General features: G+C 43.2%; 1 protein-coding gene across 5 annotated transcripts in view; it reads right to left on the bottom strand.

Moving 5' to 3' along the window:
- Positions 1–22438, bottom strand: part of NRAP (nebulin related anchoring protein) — a 78183-nt gene that overhangs the window by 28498 nt on the left and 27247 nt on the right. For 4 of the 5 annotated variants that reach the window (XM_003408947.4, XM_023546699.2, XM_023546696.2 and 1 more), the window contains 12 exons: positions 20858–20956; positions 19233–19337; positions 17575–17682; positions 17229–17330; positions 15304–15501; positions 14598–14702; positions 9971–10069; positions 8890–8994; positions 7635–7742; positions 5557–5868; positions 4003–4107; positions 352–450 (listed from right to left, as the gene is read on the bottom strand). In XM_003408947.4, coding sequence (XP_003408995.2) covers positions 352–450; positions 4003–4107; positions 5557–5868; positions 7635–7742; positions 8890–8994; positions 9971–10069; positions 14598–14702; positions 15304–15501; positions 17229–17330; positions 17575–17682; positions 19233–19337; positions 20858–20956 — 1545 coding nt within the window. The remainder of the gene's footprint in view (positions 1–351; positions 451–4002; positions 4108–5556; positions 5869–7634; positions 7743–8889; positions 8995–9970; positions 10070–14597; positions 14703–15303; positions 15502–17228; positions 17331–17574; positions 17683–19232; positions 19338–20857; positions 20957–22438) is intronic. The other variant, XM_023546698.2, reaches the window with a different exon arrangement.

The raw sequence follows: 22438 nt of genomic DNA, 5'->3' as shown, positions 1-22438 counted from the left end.
ATTACCCAGAATTTCACCCAAAGTTCCAGTTCTGGAACCAAGACTTGAAAACAAAAGGACAGCGCAAAAGGGCCGACCACAGACAAATGTGTCAGGCTCGCAAATGGTGAGCAATGAGCACATCAGGGCTGTGGTTTGGCGGAGCGGCACTTGGCATCCTAAGTGCAGTCACACCCCATTTGCATCCTAATGAGGAAGCACCCCCGCTAAGGTGCGCCTCCACAAAGGACAAGAAGCTCCTTCATCCTTGGGACAACAGAAGGAGCAAGCCCAAGAAGCCCTGTCCTTCAATTGCAGTGTTGAAAGAAGAGCCCACTCTTACAGTCGTAATGTCTATACATTATCACTTACATCCACGGCTTGGGTATAACTAATTCGGGCCTGGACCATCTCTGGAGTGTCTTTAATACTGGTAAACTTCAAAGCATCAGGATGCTGACGGTACTTCCTCTGTTGAGCAGAAAAAGATCAAAGCCGTGAATTTTGCACTGCTCTTTTCATGCCATTTGAAAGAGAAAATCATAGGTTGCTTGAGATTAGAGTGAATTTGTGAACATAATTATTATTCTGCTTCCTCCATCTTTACCTCCTCGGTGCCTTCAGGTTAATATTTGTTTCAATTTAAGAATAACCTCATGTCAATTAACATTAAAGTATTTCTACCTGGTGAAAGGAAAATTAGTTTGTGCCAATCAAAGACTCTGGGAGACACGCTTAGGACAGGATTCTTTTTCTAGGCTTCCAATCCGGTCTCACATTTGTTTACATATCTTAGTTTGGGTCTTCTAAGCAAGAAAGAGTCTCCATAGTGACGTTTATCAACTGGAGCTTTCTGTTTTCTTGCTACAAAAGGACTTGGCAGAGATGATCACAGTCAAGACCCTTGCATTTAACAGTGGGTGAGCACATAGCATCCAATTACTTTATAGCCTGGCTCAGTTAACATATGCAATAATTCTTTAAAATATTACAATAATTAGAAAAAAAGATGCTATTATTAAAGAGGAAACCCTGGTGGCGTGGTGGTTAAGTGCTACAGCCGCTAACCAAAAGGTCAGCAGTTTGAATCCGCCAGGCACTCCTTGGAAACTCTGTGGGGCAGTTCTACCCTGTCCTGTAGGGTCACTATGAGTCAGAATTGACTCAACAGCAATGGGATGGGTTTATTATTAAAGGAGTCATGATACAACTGGAAAGACACTGGAACAAAACCAGACAAAATTATAAAGAAACTCTATGCTGGCAAAGACTGAGGTACCCAATTTTAAAGTATTCCGAAAATGCTTCAATTAATTCCTTTTTTTTTTTTTAAATTAAAGTACATTCCCAGGGAACTCAAACGGATACATTTTAATGGAGCTGTGGAGTGTATGTTTTCTCAAATCAAGTAAGTATTTTATAACACTCTCTCGTTTACCTTGTTGGGTTTTTGCATAAGGGGCTGTCTTAAGAAGACACAACCCTCCATATCCAGCCAAATCCGGCCCACTGTCTGTTTTTGTAAATAAAGTTTTATTGAAACACAGCCATGTTCATTCATTTATGTATTGTCTATGACTGCTTTAGGAGCTGTGGTGACACAGTGGTGAAAATGCTCCACTGCTAACTGAAAGGTTGGCAGTTGGTGGTTCAAACCCACCAGCTGCTCCGCAGGGGAAAGATGTGGCAGTATGCCTCCATAAGGATTACAGCCTTGGAAACTCTATGAGGCAGTTCAACTCTGTCCTATTGAGTTGCTATTAATTGGAATCCACTCATTGGCAATGGGCTCGTTTTTTTTTTTTTAATTTTTTGATATGACTCATCCTATAAGGCAGAGTTGAGTAGTTGCAACAGAGACCTATGGATCGCAAAGATGAAAATATTTACCATCTTGCCTTTTATAGAAAAGGTTTGCTGACTCCTACTTTCGATGGTAGGTGTGTATTTACTTGGAGATCTTTGAGCAATGCCAGGCATTCAGTCTGAAAGTTAAGAGGTCAGCCTGATTCGACATTAAACTGAGAAGCTGCTGAAAAATATCTTGCCTTACTGAAGTTTAAGGACTGGTAGGAGGCAAAGACATCAAGGAAGATAAGCAAATTTGTTTAGCAAATTTGCAAAATGAGACCACTGTGGAATAAATGGTTCAAAAAATCCCTGGGCTGCCAGACTTAGACACATGCAGGAGTCATCTTGAGGCCTAAACAATGCGTATGATGGCTTTTATTCTTTACTTCCTTTTACGATGAGCTCAATAGCGAGAGTTTAGGAGTAAAGAATCCTCAAATCCATGTTTGTTCCTGGATGTTTTCATGTCCATCATCCTAAGAGGGGCTCTTCTCAATCAGATTGAACTACTTAGGGCAGTTTAGGATCTACTGAACTTTGGGTTGTGGACCAAGGTCCCTAAAGCCTGGCCAATCCGAGTGAGGCACTTGAAATCAGCTCTGTGATGAGTAACTAGAATGTTCTCCCACAGGAAAATATTAATGCTGGGCAAGTGTGTTTGAAAAATCAACATAGGTATCTCACTGTTTTAAGTATCGAATCATTAAGAAAGTCTTCTCAAAACAAGGCCCTAGGAGGCTCATCACCAAGGTGGAAGTCTTCTGGGCTATGGTCATTATTGTTTCCTCCCCTCCCAAAAAAGTCCAGAAAGACCAAGCTACCCTGAAGGCAACTAAAGAAATGTTCACTGGCCTTCTGGGCAAGCCCCTCCCCAAAGAGACACAAGCAGAAGGGAATTTGAGTTGTCTGATTGGCATTCAGCCTTTGTGTGACATGAGCCAACTGACAATCCCCACTGTCTCTGGCCCAGTGTTTCTTCACTGGGGCAACTCTGCCCCCTAGGGGTTATATAGCAATGTGTGGAGACGTTTTTGGTTGTCACGGTGGGGTTGGCATTGCTAATGGCATCTAGTGAGTAGAGGGCAGGGATGCTGCTACAATGCATAGGATACACTCAGTAACAAAGAATTATCTGACCCAAAATGTCAGTAGTGCTGAGTGTAAGAAACCCTGATCTAGTCTTTAAAAGGAGTCCCTGGGTTGTGCAAACAGTTAACATACTTGGCTGCTAACTGAAAGGTTGGAGGTATGAGTCCATCTACAGGCACCTCAGAAGAAAGGCCTGGTGATCTATTTCCGAAAAACTGAAAATCCTGTGGAGCACAGTTCCACTTTGACACACATGGGGTCACCATGAGTCGGAACTGACTTAACTGGAACTGGTTTTTTCTTAACGTAAATTATGGACTTTAGTTAATAATAATATATCAGAATCAGTTCAACTGTAACAAATGTACCACACTAATACAAGACGTTAATAACAGGCGAAACTGTGGGGTGGGAGGCAGGTAACTATGGGAGCTCTCTGCACTTTCTGTGCAATTTTTCTGTACACCAAAAAGTGCTCTAAAAAATAAAGTGTATTTAAAAAAAAATTACAAGAACAAAACAGAGCCACTCAATGACACTGTCCTACAATGTGAGGGAGGGGCTCTTTTTCTCAACCATGGTGCCTCAGGGTCCAAACCAGGGTGGCTACAAGTAGGCAGGGGTAAGGTTTAACTAGAAGTGAGACCCCCCACAAGAGAGAGCCTGTCACGGGCTGGACACCATGTGAACTTCCACAAACTGTTTACACCATGGTGAAAAGACAGAGGGAGAAAATGTGCTTTCTGGGTGCAATAAATGTATCTTTTCATCATCTCTCCTGTGTTGCTTCATTAAAAAGGTAAGTAGCAAAGGTGGGTAGCAATTGAGCTCCGTTTGATTGTCATTATTATTCATAATATCATTTGTCACCCACTTTGTTTTTGCCTGGGCTCTCTGGGTCCCTACTGGGGTGTGTTTGGTATGTGGTTTCCCTCTAATTACCAGCCTTAGCCTGGCTTTGGAGGCCTTTCATGTGGCTTTGCCTTTTTCTTTGCCTTTTGAGTGGAAATTATTTTAATTTTATACAGAGCCGCAGCATGCGTAATGCAGCCGGGCCTGCTACACGCTGTCAGGAAATCTCACCTCGCTAACGAGCTCTCCTGCCTTCTTTGCCTGCTCCACATTTAATGACCCGGTGGCGACCCAGCCCGCGCCTTTCATCCACTTCACATCTGCTCTGTATTGGTTCTGAGAAAGGAGACAGGGGGAAGAAAGACAGACCATTGTTGGTGCACAGGCTTTTAAAGGGCTGTTAACAGCTCCCGACTTGGCTGTGGTTCCCGCTGAGTCAAATTAGATGCCGCTTTTGTCTTATCAATTTCTGCACAGTCACAGGTAGGGCTCCAAAAGGTAAATTAATTTCCCCTTTAATTGGAGCCTCCTCTGCCTGGGGTGGCTTCAGGCCGCACCCAACCCCACTGGGGGTGGAGCAGGAGGGGCAAATCAACCTGGTCCCTTGTAAAGGACTCATTTCTACCTGGGAGAGAAGCACCACCTCGTTGTCTGCTAGGCCAGTTTCCTTGTTTAAAATGACATGCAGGGGGAAAAAAAAATCCGGATTCACAACAGAGCCCAGGTGGGGAGCTATTTGAGGGAAGTTCACAAGACATCCGAGGCATCCCACAGTACCATTCCTTCCTACGCACCTCCAAGGGGGGTGAGAGGTACTTCTCATTTCTTTACTTGCCATTGAACAAGCAGTTTTAATAGAAAGCCATTTAAACGGATACTTCTGTAAAACTAGCCTATTACCGATCTGCCCTGAACCAGCCCTACCAGGACAGGGGTGTCTACACTGCCCTACCGTGTAACAGTCCGGCTGCAGGTGACCTGCATTTTCAATTCACCCACTTTCTTGAACAAGTCAAATGACTCATAAAATACAGCATATTACCTGTGAGTACTGATCTCCTTTAAAAAAATCATCTATAGGAGACCATATGGTCAAAACTTACTCTAAAGCAAGGGTGAGAAGATAAATGGGCAGGGAAACTAGAATACCGGAAATGGTACAACCAGAATGGAGTGAATGAGGATGACACGTTGTGAAAAACCAATATCACTGAGTAATTTGTGTAGAAATTGTTAAATTGGAACCTAACTTGGTATGGAAACTTTCACCTTAAACATAATAAAATATTATTAAAGAAAAAAAACGTCATTGCCAAAGAAAGTCAACTGAAAACAAAGAACACAGAATCGGGTGGTGGGGCGGGGCAGGGGGTCTATGGAGGAAGGGGATTAGCAAGCTGCTCGTTCTAAAATTGGGGACTCCTACTGCTGGGGTGAGCGTTAGTGATGTCCTCTCATCAGTAACAGCCCACAGGTAAGACTGACACAAACGCATTTCTTTCCTGGCAATAAAAGGAAACGTGGAAAACATATGTAGATGACAATCCCATGAAGAAAAAAGTAGCTCCCTGCTTTTCTGTTTTTAGTACAGAATCTAAAAATGGGCATAGTTTGGATAAAAACTGAACTCTTAGAAAGCTAAAATCCATTATGATACCCCAGTTGGTGGGCCATAAGTGTAAATTATCATCCTGAAGGGCTAGTGAAAATGTACCAAAACCAGCACACTCGAACACAGTGTCACACACACACACACACACACACACACACACAGAGACAGCTTACATCACTCTGTAAACTGTAAGCCTTCTTGGCCCATTCCACCTTCATGTCTGTGGGCAAAGCAGTGAATTGATGGGACGCCGTCTTGTAGCCTATGTCTGTGGCTAAATGCTGAGCCTTGCGGGCATGCACGAGGTGGACCATGTCCAGGGAGACATGGCACTGGGACCTGGTGTCCTCGAATCCCTTCTTGTACTCCAGTTCACTCTGCAGCTTGGACATGTGCAGTGAGTGGCTCATTTGTGAATCCCCCCGTGCATCCTTTGCTCCGATAAGCTTCCCCCGGGACCTCTCGTAATCCTCCTTGTACTTCACCTGAGTAAGAGGAAGAGAGCAAGGATGCATCAGAATCTCCTGAAGGAACTGGGGATTGCTAAGCTTCAAACCACAGGTGCGGGAGTTAAAACAAAGCCAAATGACAGAATTTGGTTAGAATGAATGTCATAACAAAAGTTTTCCTCTTCTGAACAGCTGATATATTGCTTTTCACCAAACAGGGCACTAAAACATGACTAAACGTTACTTCCCATTTTGCCTCAACTGCAAGAAAGCTCAGTGCCAAACTGAATGCTCTGCTATAGTAACGGTCTTCTCCTGATTTTCTCATGAAATTCTATCTTTTCTCTATACTCTTTGTGATCGCTCTTTCTAGTTTTATTTTAAGTGGCTTACTGCTTTCGGTGAAAAGCACCTTAAAATCTTTTTTTGGTTAGAGTGTGAACTCTATAAATAAAAAGTAGCTTTGAAATGAAAAAGATACAAATATCCAAAATACAATTTCCATTTGAGAAAGGAGTTCAAATTAGAGAGCAACTGAGGCACACATTATGTATTTAGGAGTACGGGGAGCAAAAGAGAGCATATTGGCCCAGCAGGGGTTGGGGGGGACCACTGGGCCAAGAGTAATGAGAATCAAAACAAAGATTAAATATTAAATGTTCTGAAAACTCTAATGTGATACTGGCATTATTTTCAATATTAATTATCAACTGTTATGGCCATGATGAGACTTGGTTTCTATTCTCATCTTTGCCAGCAACAACAACAGCATCAATAACTGCTATTGTTTATTGAGCCAGGTATGATATAAGCCTGTCCTGCTCCAGGTGCACCCACAGACTAATGCTGGGCTGTGAAATGTTTGTTAGAGTTGACAAGGAGATGAGGAGCTTGCGTTAGAACGTAAATCAACTACCTCACGAAGCCACTGTTTAGTTCAACTGATTTTTTTTTTTTTTTTTTTTTTGAAGCAAGACTTTCTCAGTGAAGGAAGTAGAGCTTGACTTATATTCTGGCTCATGTTCCTTTTCTCGCAACAAACTTGACATAGACTGCACTGGGCTCCGTAAAACAGTTACTACACATTAATTCGTTTCATTTCCTGATAACCATTTTGTAAGGCAGGTATCTTTATCCCCTATTTACCAAAGAGCTAACTGAGATTTTGAAAGGTTAAACTATCCGCCCAAAGTCAGAATGCTAGTAGGTGATGAAGTTGGGATTTTATTCAAAGTCTGTCAAATGCCAGAGCCTATACTCTCAGCCATTCACAGGCCAAAGGTCTTTAGAAAGTCATAGACTATCTCTCAGTCTCAGTTGATTTATGCTGTTGTCATTGTGTGTTGTCAAGTCGATTCTGACTCATAGCGACCTCATGTGACAGAACAGAACTGCCACATAGGGTTTCCTAGGCTGTCATCTTTGAGGGCAGATCACCAGGTCTTTTCTCGCATGGAGCGGCTGGTGGGTTCGAACCGCTGACCTTTCAGTTAGCAGCCGAGCACTTAAGCATTGTGCCACCAGGGCTCCTTCAGTTTATCTATAAAATACAGAATTTGGATTATTGCTAATTATTATATCATATAATTATTACTAATGAAAGTTACTGTTCATTGAAATCAAGGTGTGTCAAGCAGTGTACTAGGCACTTACATGATTATCTCATGGTAAGGTGGTCATTACTTTCCCCATTTACAGATAAGAACCCTGAGGCTCAGACAGATTAAGAACTTTCCCAGACATTCCTAGACTTAAAGTGATAGGATTCTGCGGTCTTTTGTTCAAGTTTGGGACTAACTCACCTCACTTGCCAGGTCCCTCTTGGCTTTGGCTGTCAGGAAGGTCAAGGAGTCAAGACGCAGCTCAAACCCTTTCGCCTTCTGGTTTTCCCAGCTGCTCTTGTACAGTTTCTAAGGGAATTTAGGAGAGGACAGGTCATCCTCAAATGAGAGGACTTTTCTGGATTCTGTAAACAACCTTTCTAGGAAGGACCAAGAGCCATAGCAATCGTACAATCTGAACACAACCAGGGTTTCTGGTTCCTGCCTTAAGGCCTCTTGACACACAGTGTATCAATGAAAACAAGCAGAAATTGAACCCCAGAAGCCTTGCAAAATAGTAGCAGTCTTCACCGAAGTCTCAAAGATACAGCAAAGGTGAAAAAACATTTCATAAGACACCAACATTTCTGGAAAGTCCTTTCTCCATCTCTCTCCACACTCCTCACCCAGCTCAGCAGCCATTCCAGGTGCAATCCTTTCTTGTTCCAACTCCCACCCTCTACCCATTTGGATCTTTCTCTTGTTCCCCACATCCCCACTCCTGTGCCTGCTTTCACACTTCAAGATCTTTTTTCTGGAAGGCTCCCCTCTCTTTCTCTATGTGAATCAATTTAGTCTCTGTTGTTCCTTCCAATTCTACTCTCCACCCATTACTTGGATCAGGACCCCAAAGAACTGGGAACTACGCAGAGAGAGAGCCAAGAAATTCCCCTCCCTAGAAGACACAGGTGGAAAATGTTGGGACTGTGGCTGCTTTCATATCTAACAGTAATACTGTTAATAACAGTAATACTGCACACACATCTCCGCTTGATTGAGATACAATATACCCATTGAAGCCTCACAACAACCCAATACAGAAAAGACTACTATTATTCTCATTTTACCAAAGTCACAGGTTTAATAAGTGGCAGAATCAAGGACCAAAACCACGTCATTTGGAGCTAAAATCTGAGCTCCTAGCCAGTCCCTTATACCACAACTCTTATGCTATTTCAACTCTAAGCCCTGGAATAACCACTACTACCTCCTACTCCATGATATATTCAGTGGCTTAAGTCCTCTACCACCTGATTCCTACAAAAGGTTGTGCTTTCCACCCCCTAAAACACAGATCAGGAATAAGGTCGGCTGTATGGGCTGTGTTTAGAAGAATCAGTTGTATATAACCTCTGTTGACACAGACATCACCAACGTGGCTGGAGGGTTTTATTGATCAGGTGGCTATCCACGCAGGGAAGCAGAGGCCACGGCCGCCCACTCCCTCTTGCTGTACCTCACTGAGGTTTGTAGCATTCGCTCGGGCCTGCAGGAAGAGAGGTTCATCCTTGCTGATGGTGTACTGATGGACAGACTGCGCATTTCCTGCCTTGTATGCCACCTGTTGGGAGAGAGAAAACCGAGTCAGGAGCGGGTGGCACGGGCAAGGGGAGGAGGATGGAATCTTTACGTTGGCTTAACGTTTCTCTGACTTGCATGGGGAGTTCACTATAAAATCAGTCAGACCAGACTTTGGGGGGCAGAATGTAGAAATTGAGGCCTAAGGCAGAAGAGCGGACAGGAGAAGAAGCAGCAGTGAGGAGCCTGGAGAAAAATGTGACCAGTGGACCAAGGTAAAATCTCTTCCAAGGTTTTTCCTTCATACTTTTCTTTTGAGATGGTTCTGGCTTCCCCCAAGCTGTCCCCGTCCATACTGTCCCCCACCACAAAAACAACTCCCTATGAAAACTTCTCACTCTTCTCTTTCTCTCCACCCACTTCTCCAAACTAAAGAGTAGTTTTCTACTGACTCTGAATTATGTCTAAGCATCCTTTCTGGCAGGTGTTCTGAACATTTAGGAAGGAAAGCTAGGAAGGTCTTAGCCAGATTGGTAGCAACTGTGGCACAGCAAGTGCGGTGCACGTGCACAGTAAGTGGCTATTGAACTCTAGTGTGAAAAGAATGTACACGATGCCTCATTGTTCTGCCTCCCATATTTGAGCTCAAGTGGCATCGCCTGCACACATCCCACAGGCAAAGGATGTCCTCCTCCAAGATGCTTCTCTACTAGCTCCAGGATTATGGAGTCTTTGATAAGAAATAGAAGAAGGAGAAAGAAGGAACTAGAGATTGCTGAAAGTAGGAAAGGAATACAATCAGTCCTGCATCCATCCCTGACAACCAAGGAAAAATATGGTGGGGAGCTGTCCAGTTCCCAGAGACAGCCTGAAAGCCTGCAGAAGGCTGGGGCCAGGCTATTTAAAGAGAAGACTCTTTGGTTCCTGGATCATGCCTGGGCAGTACCTGCTGTTGTCCCTGGAGGGTCCCAGACCCATGACACAGCAGCTTGGTGGGGAAAGGGCAGCCCAGGACTCACCTCGCTCTGCAGCTCCTGGCTCTTCTTGGCATGCTCCATCTGGGAGCTGTTGGCCACACTGGTGAATTTCAGCTCATCGACTCTCTGCCTGTAGCTTTTCTGTTTCCAAAGAAAAGGGACCCATAGCATGAAGATTACCCCCCCCACAAGCACACATGACACCTATACACACAGTCTTTCTGTGCCCCAAGCATGTCCTTGAGGGGACATTCCAGCTGGTCCTGTAGCTTATACAGGACCACACAGCCCCGAGACAGCTTACTCTGAGGAGCTTGCTTTAGTTGCAATTACTAAAGAGGGCTTTAATTTTTCCTCTCGGGAAATCCTATACTTCACTGTGTGCCCTGGGATTTGTCTGTTTTATACATCTAGATCTGACACAGGAGTGTGAGGGAAGCATGGTGAGGTAGAAGAAGCTTGGGCTTTACAATAATGAAGACATAAGTTCAAATCCCACCTCCTCCTCTTTCCACCTTCACCTTGGGCAGATCACTTAATAGACCTGAGCCACTCTTGCTTCAGCTGTAAAATGGAGACAAGAACAAATGCTCCCTCACACTGGGGCAGAGCAGAGGCTTCAGTGCCATGTTTTACATATGAGTAAAGTCCTTGGGAAAAGCCCTGGCGGTGCAATGGTTAAGCACTGGTCTGCTAACTGAAAGGTCCACAGTTTGATCCCGTCAGCTGCTCCACGGGAGAAAAGACCTGGTGATCTTCTCCCGTAAAGATTATAGCCTAGGAGTACCTATGGGTCAGTTCTACTCTGTCCCATAGGGTCGCTATGAGTCAGAACCTACTTGACAGCACACAACAACAACAACAACAAAGTCCGTGGCATGGAATAGACGTTTAGTACGTCAGCATCACCATTACTCATGGTATTATGGTTACCGAGGAAACATTCAGGGCTAGGGTTAGGGTAGAAATTCAACCTCACAGTTTCTGAGTTTTTCAGATCACCATGGTCTTGTCCTCAATAGTGTTCCCTGTCTCACAGCCACAGACTAATTGGCAAAATTCTGAATGTGCTAATTATGTCCCCACAGGGACTTCTTGTCTTTCCTAGAGATTAGTTCCTCTGGCTTTTCCATTGGCATTGCCAAAGTCCATGGTAAAAGCTCCTCTGAGGATGGCTTGTTGAAGCAAAAGCTTCACACGGTAGGGAGGTCAGAGATGAGCTCACAGCCTGATTCTGACAGCCACCAACTGCCACCAGCTACCACTGACCAAGCCCAAAATAGAGCCTGGGACATTGGAAACTCCAAATTTCTTCCCTTTAGGAAAAAGAAAGTCTAGGGAAAATATTCCAAAGGGACTTCTAATTTTCCTTCCTGGCTTCATTGTGCCGAATGGGAAAACACCCTCACCACATAATTGAAGGAAATCACATTGCCCTCCACTGTTGAAATTCCCAGACATTCCAGACCCTGCATTAGTTAAGTCATAAGTACTTATTCAGAAGCCAAGAATCCACCCTTTACTGGGCACCACAGACATAAAGTCCATGGTAAAAGCCAGGAACAGGCAAAGGAGCTTTCAAGGAACTTAAAAATTAGTAGGTGGCTGTGGGGTAAAGAATTTAATTTTCCCAAAGAATTTGGTCTTTTTCCTTGGTTTCTGAGAGATAACCTCTAAAACAGTGGACTTTTAACCAAAGTATCAGAGAAGAAACTAGCCTACAGGGCTAATAGCCTACATGAGCCACAGGCTCATCTACCTGGAGACCAGAAGAACAAATGGTTCCCGGCTACCACTACCAACTGCTTTGATCAGGGCCACAATAGACAGACTCCAAGACAATGAGAGAAAAGTGTGAAATAGAACTCAAATTCTTAAAAATTTCAGACTTACTAGATCGGTTGAGACTAGAGGACTCCCTGAGACTACTACCCTGAGATGCTCTTTAAACCTTGAATTGAAACTATCCCCTGAGGTCACTGTTTAAGGAAATAACAGAGTGGCACACAAAATAAAGGATATTATCTGTGAGTACAGAGCTCCATTAAAAACTCATCTAAATGAGATAAAAAAGTCAACAATTACTCTAAAGCATGGATAAGAAGATAAGGGGGCAGGGAAACAAGAGTATTAGAAAGGCAACAACCAGAACACAACTAAAGACATGTTGACGCACTGTGAAAAATGTAACTAATGTCACTGAACAATCTGTGTAGAAATTGCCAAACAGGAACCTAATTTGCTGGGTAAACTTTCACGGAAAACATGATAAAATATTATTTTAAAAAATAAAATAAAAATAAAACCTTGGACTTTTCCACAATGATTGAAGTATCTTTGATGAGGACCAGACCTGAGGGTTTTTGACTCATGTTGGGTGGGGAATGGACATGCCAGAAACATCCACCGAATAATATCAGCAGACCTCAGGGGAGAGAGGCATGATCCAATCAATTGTGTGTACTTAATGAGGTCCCAATAAAGGCTCTGGACAGGGAAGCTCCATGGGCTTCCTGGTTGGTGAGAGACATCAATGCATGTGGGAGGGTAGTGCATCCCTTTTTGGGACATGGAAGCTCCATGTTGGGAAACCTCCCAGACCTTGCCCTATAATAAAACTATGATCATAGGTATAGATTTCTGTGGGTTTTGTAAGTCATTCAAGCACATTATCAAGCCCAAGGGAGTAGTAGGAGCCAGCAGGTCAGAAGTGAGGGGGCCTGGGACCTCTGAGCTTATGGCTGGTATCCTGAGGGGAGAGAGGGAACACCTGAATTTGTAGTCAGCAGATCAGAAGTGTGGGTGTTGTGGGGACACCAAAGCTTGCAGCTGCCACCTGAAGTCTTAGGCAGACTTGGCAGGCTGGGGGACTGTGCTCTTCAACTTGTGAGCTCTCATCTGCCTCTGGGTGGTTAGGGTCAAAGGAGAAAGTGCTGCACGTACAGCTGGTGTTAGAAGTGGAAGAGCAAACAACAGAATTGAGAATAAACTGGTTTGGATTGATCAACACAGCAGTACAGGAAGGAAGATAGAAACTGACATTCCTAACGCTGAAGAATCAGCTGCTTGGATCCCCATTACACCTCCAGACTGAGTCGGCCCTGCCCAAGACAGGTGGGGTTCTGGCTGCTCCACCCAGATTTCAGTTGGTCTGAAAGAAGCTAGGTAATAATAATCCAAAAGGGTTATTCTCTTCTCTCTACTTCCCTTATCCGTACGCTCTAACCCTAAATATATCTTTGTCTGAGAGAAGCAGGACTGTGGTGGAAAAATAAGCATAAATTCCAAAATATGCTTTTGGGATGCAAAATTGCCTCGTGGGGCAGTGGACTGAAACACCCTGGCTGGAGATTCCAGCTCTGCTGCTTACCTGGTGGTCACTTGACATTAAGTCTTACTTTTCTCCTGTGTCAAATGGTGAAATTACTAGGATAATAATAGTATCACCCACCCAGGATTGCTGTGAGGAATAAAGGAGCAATGTGTGTGTAACACACTCAGACACAGTATGTGTCAATAGATGACAGCAATGATTACCTAATTATTATCCGTTGATAAGTGGCCGCTATTATTGTCACTATTATTATCATTTGCAAGAGATATGCTGGCTCAGCCTTTCTGGCCCCAGGACAAGAATCCCCTTTGAAGAACCCAAGCAGAGTTCCCGATATAGCCACATTTCCAAATGCAATGCCCTTCAAAAGTCCTCAACTGCCTGCTGCCAACTCCAGCTTTACACGGCATAAAGAGAAGCACAGTCATAAAGCTGGAAGTATATTAAAGGGTATTCTGTCCAAACTTCTTGTTTTTAGATGAAGGAAAAAAAGAAATGGATGGTTAAGTGACTTGCCCAAAGCCTACGGTGAGTTTGTGGCATGACCACAATGAGAATGCTGACTTCTGAATATTGGACTCTCTGACTCAAAGAAATCATACGCTCCTCACACAAGAGAAACAATTTTCCATGTGTTAACTGACCGTAGGGTAGACCAGTTGCCAATAATTCCAACTCATGGTGACCCCATGTACGTCAGAGTAGAACTATGTTTCATAGCAATTTCAATGGCTGATTTTTTGGAAGTAGATCACCAGGCCTTCCTTCCAAGGAGCCTCTGGGTAGACTCAAACTTCCAACCTTTCTGTTGGTAGCCAAGTGCAATAACCATTTCCACCATCCAGAGACTCCAGCTGTATGTTGTTGTTGCATGCCATCAAGTCGATTCTGACTCATACTGACCTCATATGACAGAGTAGAACTTTGCTCCGTAGAGTTTCCTATGTTGTAATCTTTATGGAAGCAAATCTCCAGGTCTTTTCTCCTGGAGCCACTGGGTGGGTTTGAACTGCCAGCCTTTCAGTTAGCAGCTGAGTGCGTAACTGTTGTGCCACAGGGCTGTATATTACAAACCTTTAAATTAAATTATTCTTTGGATGCAACACCTACTTAAAGTATACTTACAAATACCACCCCAGGAAGATTAAGTCTGCGGAAAGTTAGTTCAGGGCATGCTAGGCGTGCAAAATGAAGAAGCACTTTTCTTTGAATTACACTCAAAATAAACCAGCACAGAGGTAGGGGGTGAGGGGAGTCACATCCAATGAGAAAAGATGACACCTGGTGACTCAGGGGCTGTGAATACTGGAGGCCAGGGGCTTAGGCTAAGGTTACCTCGCTGACCAGCTGTCCAGCCTTCTTGGCTTGTTCCAAATTGAGACTCCCCTCGGTCAGCCATCCGACTCCCTTCATCCATGCCAGGTCGGCCTTGTACTGCAGCTGCAATAGAAAAACCAAGTTATAAACAGGCACATCGATGCAGACAGGGCAGAGTTCAGGGAGGAGTTAGGACTATCTCTGATCCTGCATTTGTCTTCTAAAAGAACTGCCCTCTTGGGAGGTGAAGCCCTGAACCCACCTTGTAATCAGGAATTCACATTCTACCTTAGTGGAAACACTACAACTTTACTAAAAATAGGGCTTTCCGTATTTTTTGACTAAGGACCTTCTTTGCCAACCTGCTAAATTCCCAAGATTTACTTGCCATTTTCACATCTGCTTCCCCTTTGCTCATCCCCTATTACTGTCACACCATGGCTTTCACAACAGCTCTGAGCTCCAAATCCTCCATCCTTGAGTCTCCATTCTCTCAACTATGTCTACATCTCTACCTCCCCATCTGTCCTTCCTGGGCCCCGTACACCTCCAGCCATTCTTCTCAGTCTTCTTTAAGAATGCCTAAGGAGCTGAAAGTAAGTTTCCAGCTTCCCCATTTAGAGCTTTGTAACAGATTCATATATAGGTTCAAAGTCCTTAAGAAACTGTCCCTGCATCCAATTACAAGAGACGCATGATGAGAACTGGTGACGAGACAGCCCACCTCACTCTGGAGCCCATAGGCTTTCTTGGCCCAGGTAGTCTTCATGTCTTCAGGCAACACTGTGAACTTGGGCAGTTTCTTCCTGTAATCCAGGTCACTGGCTAGAGCCTGGGCCTTCTTAGCATGCCTGATGTTCACCATATCCATGGGCAGGTGAAAGTGGGTCTTACTCTCTTCAAAGCCTTTCTTGTATTCAACCTTGAGTGTACAAAGACAAGGCCCATTACTTAAAGCCTTCTCTTGCAGGGGTGATATAAAAATACGGGAAGGAATCCCAGGCTTTAGTGAGGAATTGGTGCTCTGGACAAGGCCACCCAACTGTCGGGAACATATGACCCAATTCCTGGCTCTGTAAAGCAGCACTGCTGGGAGCTGAGTGTCCACACCACTTTGTCTCTGGAGGGTAGGCCTCTGACTAGCCCTAATTTTTTTACCTGGCTGCTCCATGGTTCCTGGAAAAGCTTTGAGAGGCATAATAACAAACCTGGGGCTCCAGAGCCAGACAAGTCTGGGTGCAAACCGGCACCTGCCCTTTACTAGCTGGGTGACTGCTGGAAAGTTATACCCCCTCTTTTAAGGGCTGGTTTTCCTTAGAGGACTGCTGTGATAAGCAAATTAAATAGTAGCTAAAACATGTTTGGTAGAGGTACCGGCATATAGCAAGCCCTTGATAAATGCTAGCCATGGGGATGATGGTGATGATGATGATGGTGACCACAGTGATGATGGTGGGTGTAATGGTGGTAATGTTGGTGATCATTATGGTGATGATAGCAGGGATGATGGTGATGGTGGTGACAATATTGATGATAATGATGGTGATGATGGTGGTAACAGTAATGATGGTGAGGCTCTGGGAAAAGGTAGTGTGCTACAGTAGAAGGAGTAGAGCCTGTAAGTAAGAGTTCTAGGGTCTGATTCTCTATTCCTCCGTCACTACAATTGACTACCATATGACCTTGCACAAGACACAATCTTCCTGGCCTCAGTTGCTCCAACTGCAAGTATGAAATTTTAATGTGTCCTCTGTCTAAACTTAATATCTCTTTATGCTTTATGACCGTACGCTTCTGTAGGCACATCTGTAGGGCTTGTTCTGTAGGCACATCCAAAAAAGTGCCCCATATACAACTGTCTTATTCTATTCAATCCATGGCTCTTAATGACTCTTCAGGTAATTATTTTCAATTGCACCATCGAAGCAGCCCATGCCAGCCCCCCAGCTTGGAGCAGACAATTGTAAGGTAGAAGCCCAACACTTGTGTGTCCCCTTTGCCTGTTTAGCATTGGCAGGCAAAAGCTGGTTAGAAACCAGGTCTCTCTTCTAGCAGAACTGTCCTCCAGAAGCTGTTGGGAAGAGACGTTTACCATATTTACCAAGGTTAATCCTCCAGCCATTACAGTTATTTACCAGGCAGCCTCATTTTGATTGGCTGGAGCCTGGACTGTCCTAGTTTTTTGTTGAATATTTTGAATATCACTCATGTTTGTGACCATAGGATTCATCCAGGACACCGCCAAAATAAACAGAATGCTTTCTGTCCAACTCTCCTAGCACAGTTAAGCTCCATCAGGGAGAAACCTGTTATGTGTTGTTTGTTCTTATAGCCACAGGGTCTTGCCCATAATACTTGCTCAGCCAACATTTATGAAATGAACAAACATGGTCAAGCACCTTGGTACCTTGATCAGCAGACGCTGGTCAGTCTTAGGACCACACGCCTCATCTACTTTAAAAGAATGGTTGGTTACACTTTGGCCAAAACAAAGAAACTGAAAAAGCTGCTCATACAACCCAGGAAAGAAAGGAGTTTCGGGTGGAAGGAAGTCAATGAAAAGGTAGCAGTCCCAAGTGAAATAGGCCCAGGAAAAACTTATAAAGTAACAATTCTCAGTAAAGGGAAGGGAAGTAGAAAAGAGTTTACCTCACTGCTCATCTTGGCAACCTGTAGGGAGTGCAGAAGCCTGGCGTCTGCAGTTCCCATGGCTCTGCCTTTTGTTTTTTCGTATTCTTCTTTGTATTTAATCTTAAGAGAAAGAAGAAAGTCCACGGTGAGTGGGAGAGAAACTTTGCCATCTAAGGGGCTCTGGTTTTAACAAGTGCAGAGGGAAAAATTCTGAAAAAACACCTCACTCTTTCGTGAAGCCAGAAGAAAATCAAAGTATTGCAATGTTTACAACGTTAACAGTCATTATTTTTTTCTGCAGGACCACTGACATTTTATTGGAACCATTGCTTATGCATTTCCGAGTTAATGAGAGAAAACCTACATTGCTAGCAAGCTCCCCGGAGGCTTTGGCGGCCAGCAGAGACATAGCATCCAGCTTCATCTCAAAGCCTTTCCCCTTTGTCTTCTCCCAGCCTTCTTTGTACTTCACCTGACAAACAAAAGCACAGGTGAGTAGGAGTCGCTATCCGTATCCCTGCCAAAAGTAGAAGAGGATATACTTTTTTAAAAAGCAAAGTTGGTCTCTTCATCTGTTTGTCGAATGGAATCTTGGCTGTTGTTATCAAAATGATAATAATAATTATGAACACAGTTAATTGACTCCTTAGCTGTAGGGCCATGCAGCTTTGTCTGGTGATAGAACCAAAGAAAAGAGTTATGTGTTCCTCCAAGCTCTGTTGTTTCCTAATCGTGTGATCATGAACAAGTCACTTTAACCTCTTTGGTCCTCAATTTAACACCTGTAAAATGAGTATCATATCATCTGCCTAATATGAGAATAAGCTGGACCCACTATATTAAAGCAGATTCTTAACTGGTAAGTGCAATAACGGTAATAATAATAATAAATAAATAATAAACGAGTTGCTATTGAGTCAATTCTGACTTACGGTGACCCCAAGTGTTTCAGAGAACTGTGCTCCATAGGGTTCTCATGTCTGGACCTTTTGGAAGCAGATTGCCAGGCCTTTCTTCTATGCTTCTGGGTGGATTCGAACCACCAGCTTTTCAGTCAGTAGCCAAACACTTGACTCTTTGCACCACCCAGGGATCCATTGTAATAATAGCTGCCACTTATTGGCCCCTTCCTAAGTGCTTTGTACTCATTAACTGTAACTCTTTGTATTAAGCCTGAGAGGCTCAGAGATGTTAAAGAGCTCGCCCAGGGCCACACCAGTCAAAAATATCGGTGCTGACATCTGAACCCAGGTCCATCTGATACCAAAGCCCATGTCATTAACTGTGTCCCTACAATACCTCCTGAGAGGTTATAATACTTGAATAATTCAGTACGTAAAATGCCTTGCCCAGTGTCCGGCTTAGAACCCATAACCCATTGCTACCAAGTCCATTCCAACTCATAGCTACCCTATGGGACTGAGTAGAACTGCCTCATAGGGTTTCCAAGGCTGTAATCTTTACGGGAGCAGATCGCCAAGTCTTTTCTCCCATAGAACCGCTGGTGGGTTTGAACCGCCAACCTGTCAGGTAGCAAATGAGCACTTAACCACTGCATCACCAAGGCTCCTTTTGGCACAGAACAGGAATTCAAAAAAAGTTCCCTTTTTTCTTCTCCTCTCTCCATAAATCCCATTTCGAATGAGAAGCTGAATCATACCCCATTTGTGACTCCAGGAAGCATCTGCTAATCAAGATTGATCTTTTTAATGCTGAAATGTTCTTCACACATCCAAACACAAGTTGGAAGTCACCAGGATAATGGTGTGTCTGTGGATGCGTTTGTGTGTGGATGTTTGTGTACTGTACATCCACAAGAATTCAATCGCTATAATCAATTGATCCCCAGTGAAGCACCACGTGCTGTGAGACAGCAAAATTCACATTTGCAGTAGGATGGATATCTCTGATGACCCTCTCTCATGAATGGAATACTCCCTGCCTGTTGGACCACGCTGGGATCTCTGTTTTCATATCTGTACACAACTCGCCACCGTGTTCTCACCCCTGCTGTCTGCTCACCTCACTAAATAGTTCGGCATTGTTTCTGGCCTTCACCAGCTGAGGTACATCCTGCGGCAGTGTGTAATTCAGCTTATTTTTCTCATAGTCAGCGCGGTAATTTACCTGTTGGATTAGAAGTAAATACAGGGTTTTTATGCAGGCAGAAGGAAAACTTGGAGAAAGCTCTCTCCTTTCCACTTCTAGCTGAGAAAGAGTTTCTGGATTTTAGAAGGAAGTCTGTGGTTTTATAAATATTTTAAATCAATAGATTGATTATACAAAACGAAAAGTAAAACAACCAAACCAAACCCGTTGCCATCAAGTCAATTCCAACACATGGCAACCCTATAGGACAAAGTAGAACTGCCCCAGAGGGTTCCTAAGGGGTGCCTGGCAGATTCGAACTGCCAACCTTTTGGTTAGCAGCCATAACTCTCAAGCACTAGGCCACAAAGGTTTCCTAAAACAACCAAAAACACTTTCAAAGCTGAGTTTGCGGGAAAAAAAAAGTCTCCACAGCTAGCTCACCAGGTCTCCTGGGTAAATTTTTATTCGCCACGGTGTTGAACATCTTGCTATATCCAGAGTAGATACTCAAAAAGTAATTACCCAATGACTGCTTATATTGAAAAAAGGTATCTTAAATCACACACACACAAAAAGAGCCAGCCACACTGAGCTGCCTTAACAATGGCGGAATAATACAGAAACGGACAATGGTGATGACTGCATAACATGATGAACAAAAACAACGTTGCCAAATGTTACATGTAAAAAAATGTTCACTGGGCAAATGGTTTGTTATATATATTTTTCAATCACAAGAAAATAATAATTAAAAAAAGTATCTATCCATGAATTTTAAAAAAGGAGCCAGACAGACATGTGATTTCTGATGGAAGGCTACAGTACCATCTAAGAAACAGACCAAAAACTACACCTGAACCTGATCAAGTCCATAGATCCAATTACTATTCTATAGGAAATTCAGAAGCCAGAGGAGCACATTAAATGCACTCTGGGATACAACTGGCAAAACTCAGACTGTGGGACACTTTACAGGACTAAAAATACAGTTTCTTTCAACAAATAGCTTGAAAGAACATCACAAAACGGACTTTGTTTGGATCCTGATTCAAACAAACTGTAAACAAATCATAACATTTTGAGGCAAATGAAATTCTGAATTATGAGGCAATTATACAATGGTGATATTAAGAATTATTGTTAATTTTTTGTGTGATATGTTAAAAATGTCAAAATATGTTTAATCTTTTAGGAATTTATACAGAAATACTTATAAATGAAACTATATAATTCCTGGGATTTTCTTCGAAATAATATGAGAGTGGAAGTGGTTGGGCACGTAGATGGAACAAGACTGTCCAGGAGTTGATAGTTGTTGAAGCTGCATGGAGGTACGTGGAGATTCATTATGCTATTGTGCCTACTTTTGAATATATCTAAAGTTCTCAGTAATAAAAAAATTTAAAAGGAGGGGAAGTCGTTTCATGTGTGTAAGAATTTTTTTTAAGATATGTATCAACATTAATGAAAGTCAAATATTTGGGGATCCAGATGTCCAGAAGCCTTAAAGCAATCACAAGACACACATATATAGCTGGGAGGGGTGGGTCACTTACATCACTCAGCTGCTGGGCATTGATTTTGGCCTGAACAATCTGAGGAGTGTTGGTCACAGAGCTGTACTTCAACTTGTCGATGCTTTGCCTGTAGTTGACCTGGGTAAAAAAAGGCATAAGAAGACGTCACTTGCTCTTTTCTCTAAGATTTTTTTAGTGCTCTAGACTAAACAGAACTTAGTAGAAAAAGAACCAAAGATTCATATTGGATTCCAACAGATACTCTAAGCCCACAGACAGAAAAACAGTACATAGAAGAGTTGAGTGACTTGAACAGGCAACTCATGAAGAGGGTCATCCAAGTGGACAGTGAACGTAGGAGAAGGTGCTCATTCCATTATTAGTTAGATAAACGCACATTAAAACCACACTTACCCCTCCATGGAGAGGGAACATTAAAAATGTTGACAATATCAAGTGTGGGTTAGAATGTCAAGTTATGGAAACTCTCACAACACTGCTGGCAAAAGCACAAACTGGTACAACCACTTTGGAAAACTGTTTAGCATTTTGGCACATACACTTACCCTATGTCCCCACAATCCTATTCCTAGGCACATACAAATGAAATGCGTGCACAAGGGAAATAGGAGGCATACATTAAAATGTTCATTCTGATGTTATTTGCAATGGTTCCAAATTGGAAACCACCCGAATGTGTATCAACAGTACAACAGATAATAAATCATTATCTACTATATTAAACCAAAAAAAAAAACCAAACCGGTGGTGTATTGATTAAATGGTATGGCTGCTAACCCAAAGGTCAACAGTTCAAATCCACCAGGTGCTCCTTGGAAACTCCATGGGGCAGTTCTACTCTGTCCTATGGGGTCGCTATGAGTTGGAACAGATAATAGTCATACAATGGAATTCTGCATAATAATAAAAATGACAAACTAATGCTACATAGAAAAAAAGGATGAATTTTATAAAGATAATATTGAGAGAAAGAAGCTTGATATGAAGTGTCATGGATTGGATTGTGTCCCCCCAAAATATCTGTCAACTTAGCTGGGCTATGGGTCCCAGTATTGTGTGACTGTCCACCATTTTACATGATTTCCTTATGTGTTGTGAATCCCATCACTATGATGAAATGAGATGGATTAGTGACAGTTACACTGATGGGATATACAAGATTGGATAGTGTCTTAAGCTAATCTCTTTTGGGATATAAAAGGCAGAAGCAAGCAGAGAGACATGGGAACCTTTATACCACCAAGGAAACAGCACTGGGAGCACAGCGTGTCCTTTGGACCTGAGGTTCCTGTGCTAAGATGCTCCCAGACCAAGGGAAGACTGATGACAGGGATCTTTCTCTAGAGCCGATACACAAAGCCTTTCCCCGGAGCTGACACCCTAAATTCGAACTTCTAGCCTACTGGACTGTGAGAGCATAAACTTCTGTTTGTTAAAGCCATCCACTTGCGGTATTTCTGTTATAGCAGCACTAGATGACTAAGACAGCGAGTATACATATTAGATGATTACATTTACATAAAGTTCAAAAAACAGGTGAAACTAAACTATATGGTTCAGGGATGCATTGTTAGGTGGCAAAACTACAGAAAAGAAGAA

Source organism: Loxodonta africana, chromosome 16 (assembly GCF_030014295.1).
Source record: "Loxodonta africana isolate mLoxAfr1 chromosome 16, mLoxAfr1.hap2, whole genome shotgun sequence".
Taxonomy (NCBI): domain Eukaryota; kingdom Metazoa; phylum Chordata; class Mammalia; order Proboscidea; family Elephantidae; genus Loxodonta; species Loxodonta africana.
Note: the sequence above shows the minus strand (reverse complement) of the source record. Positions and strands in the feature narration are given on the sequence as shown.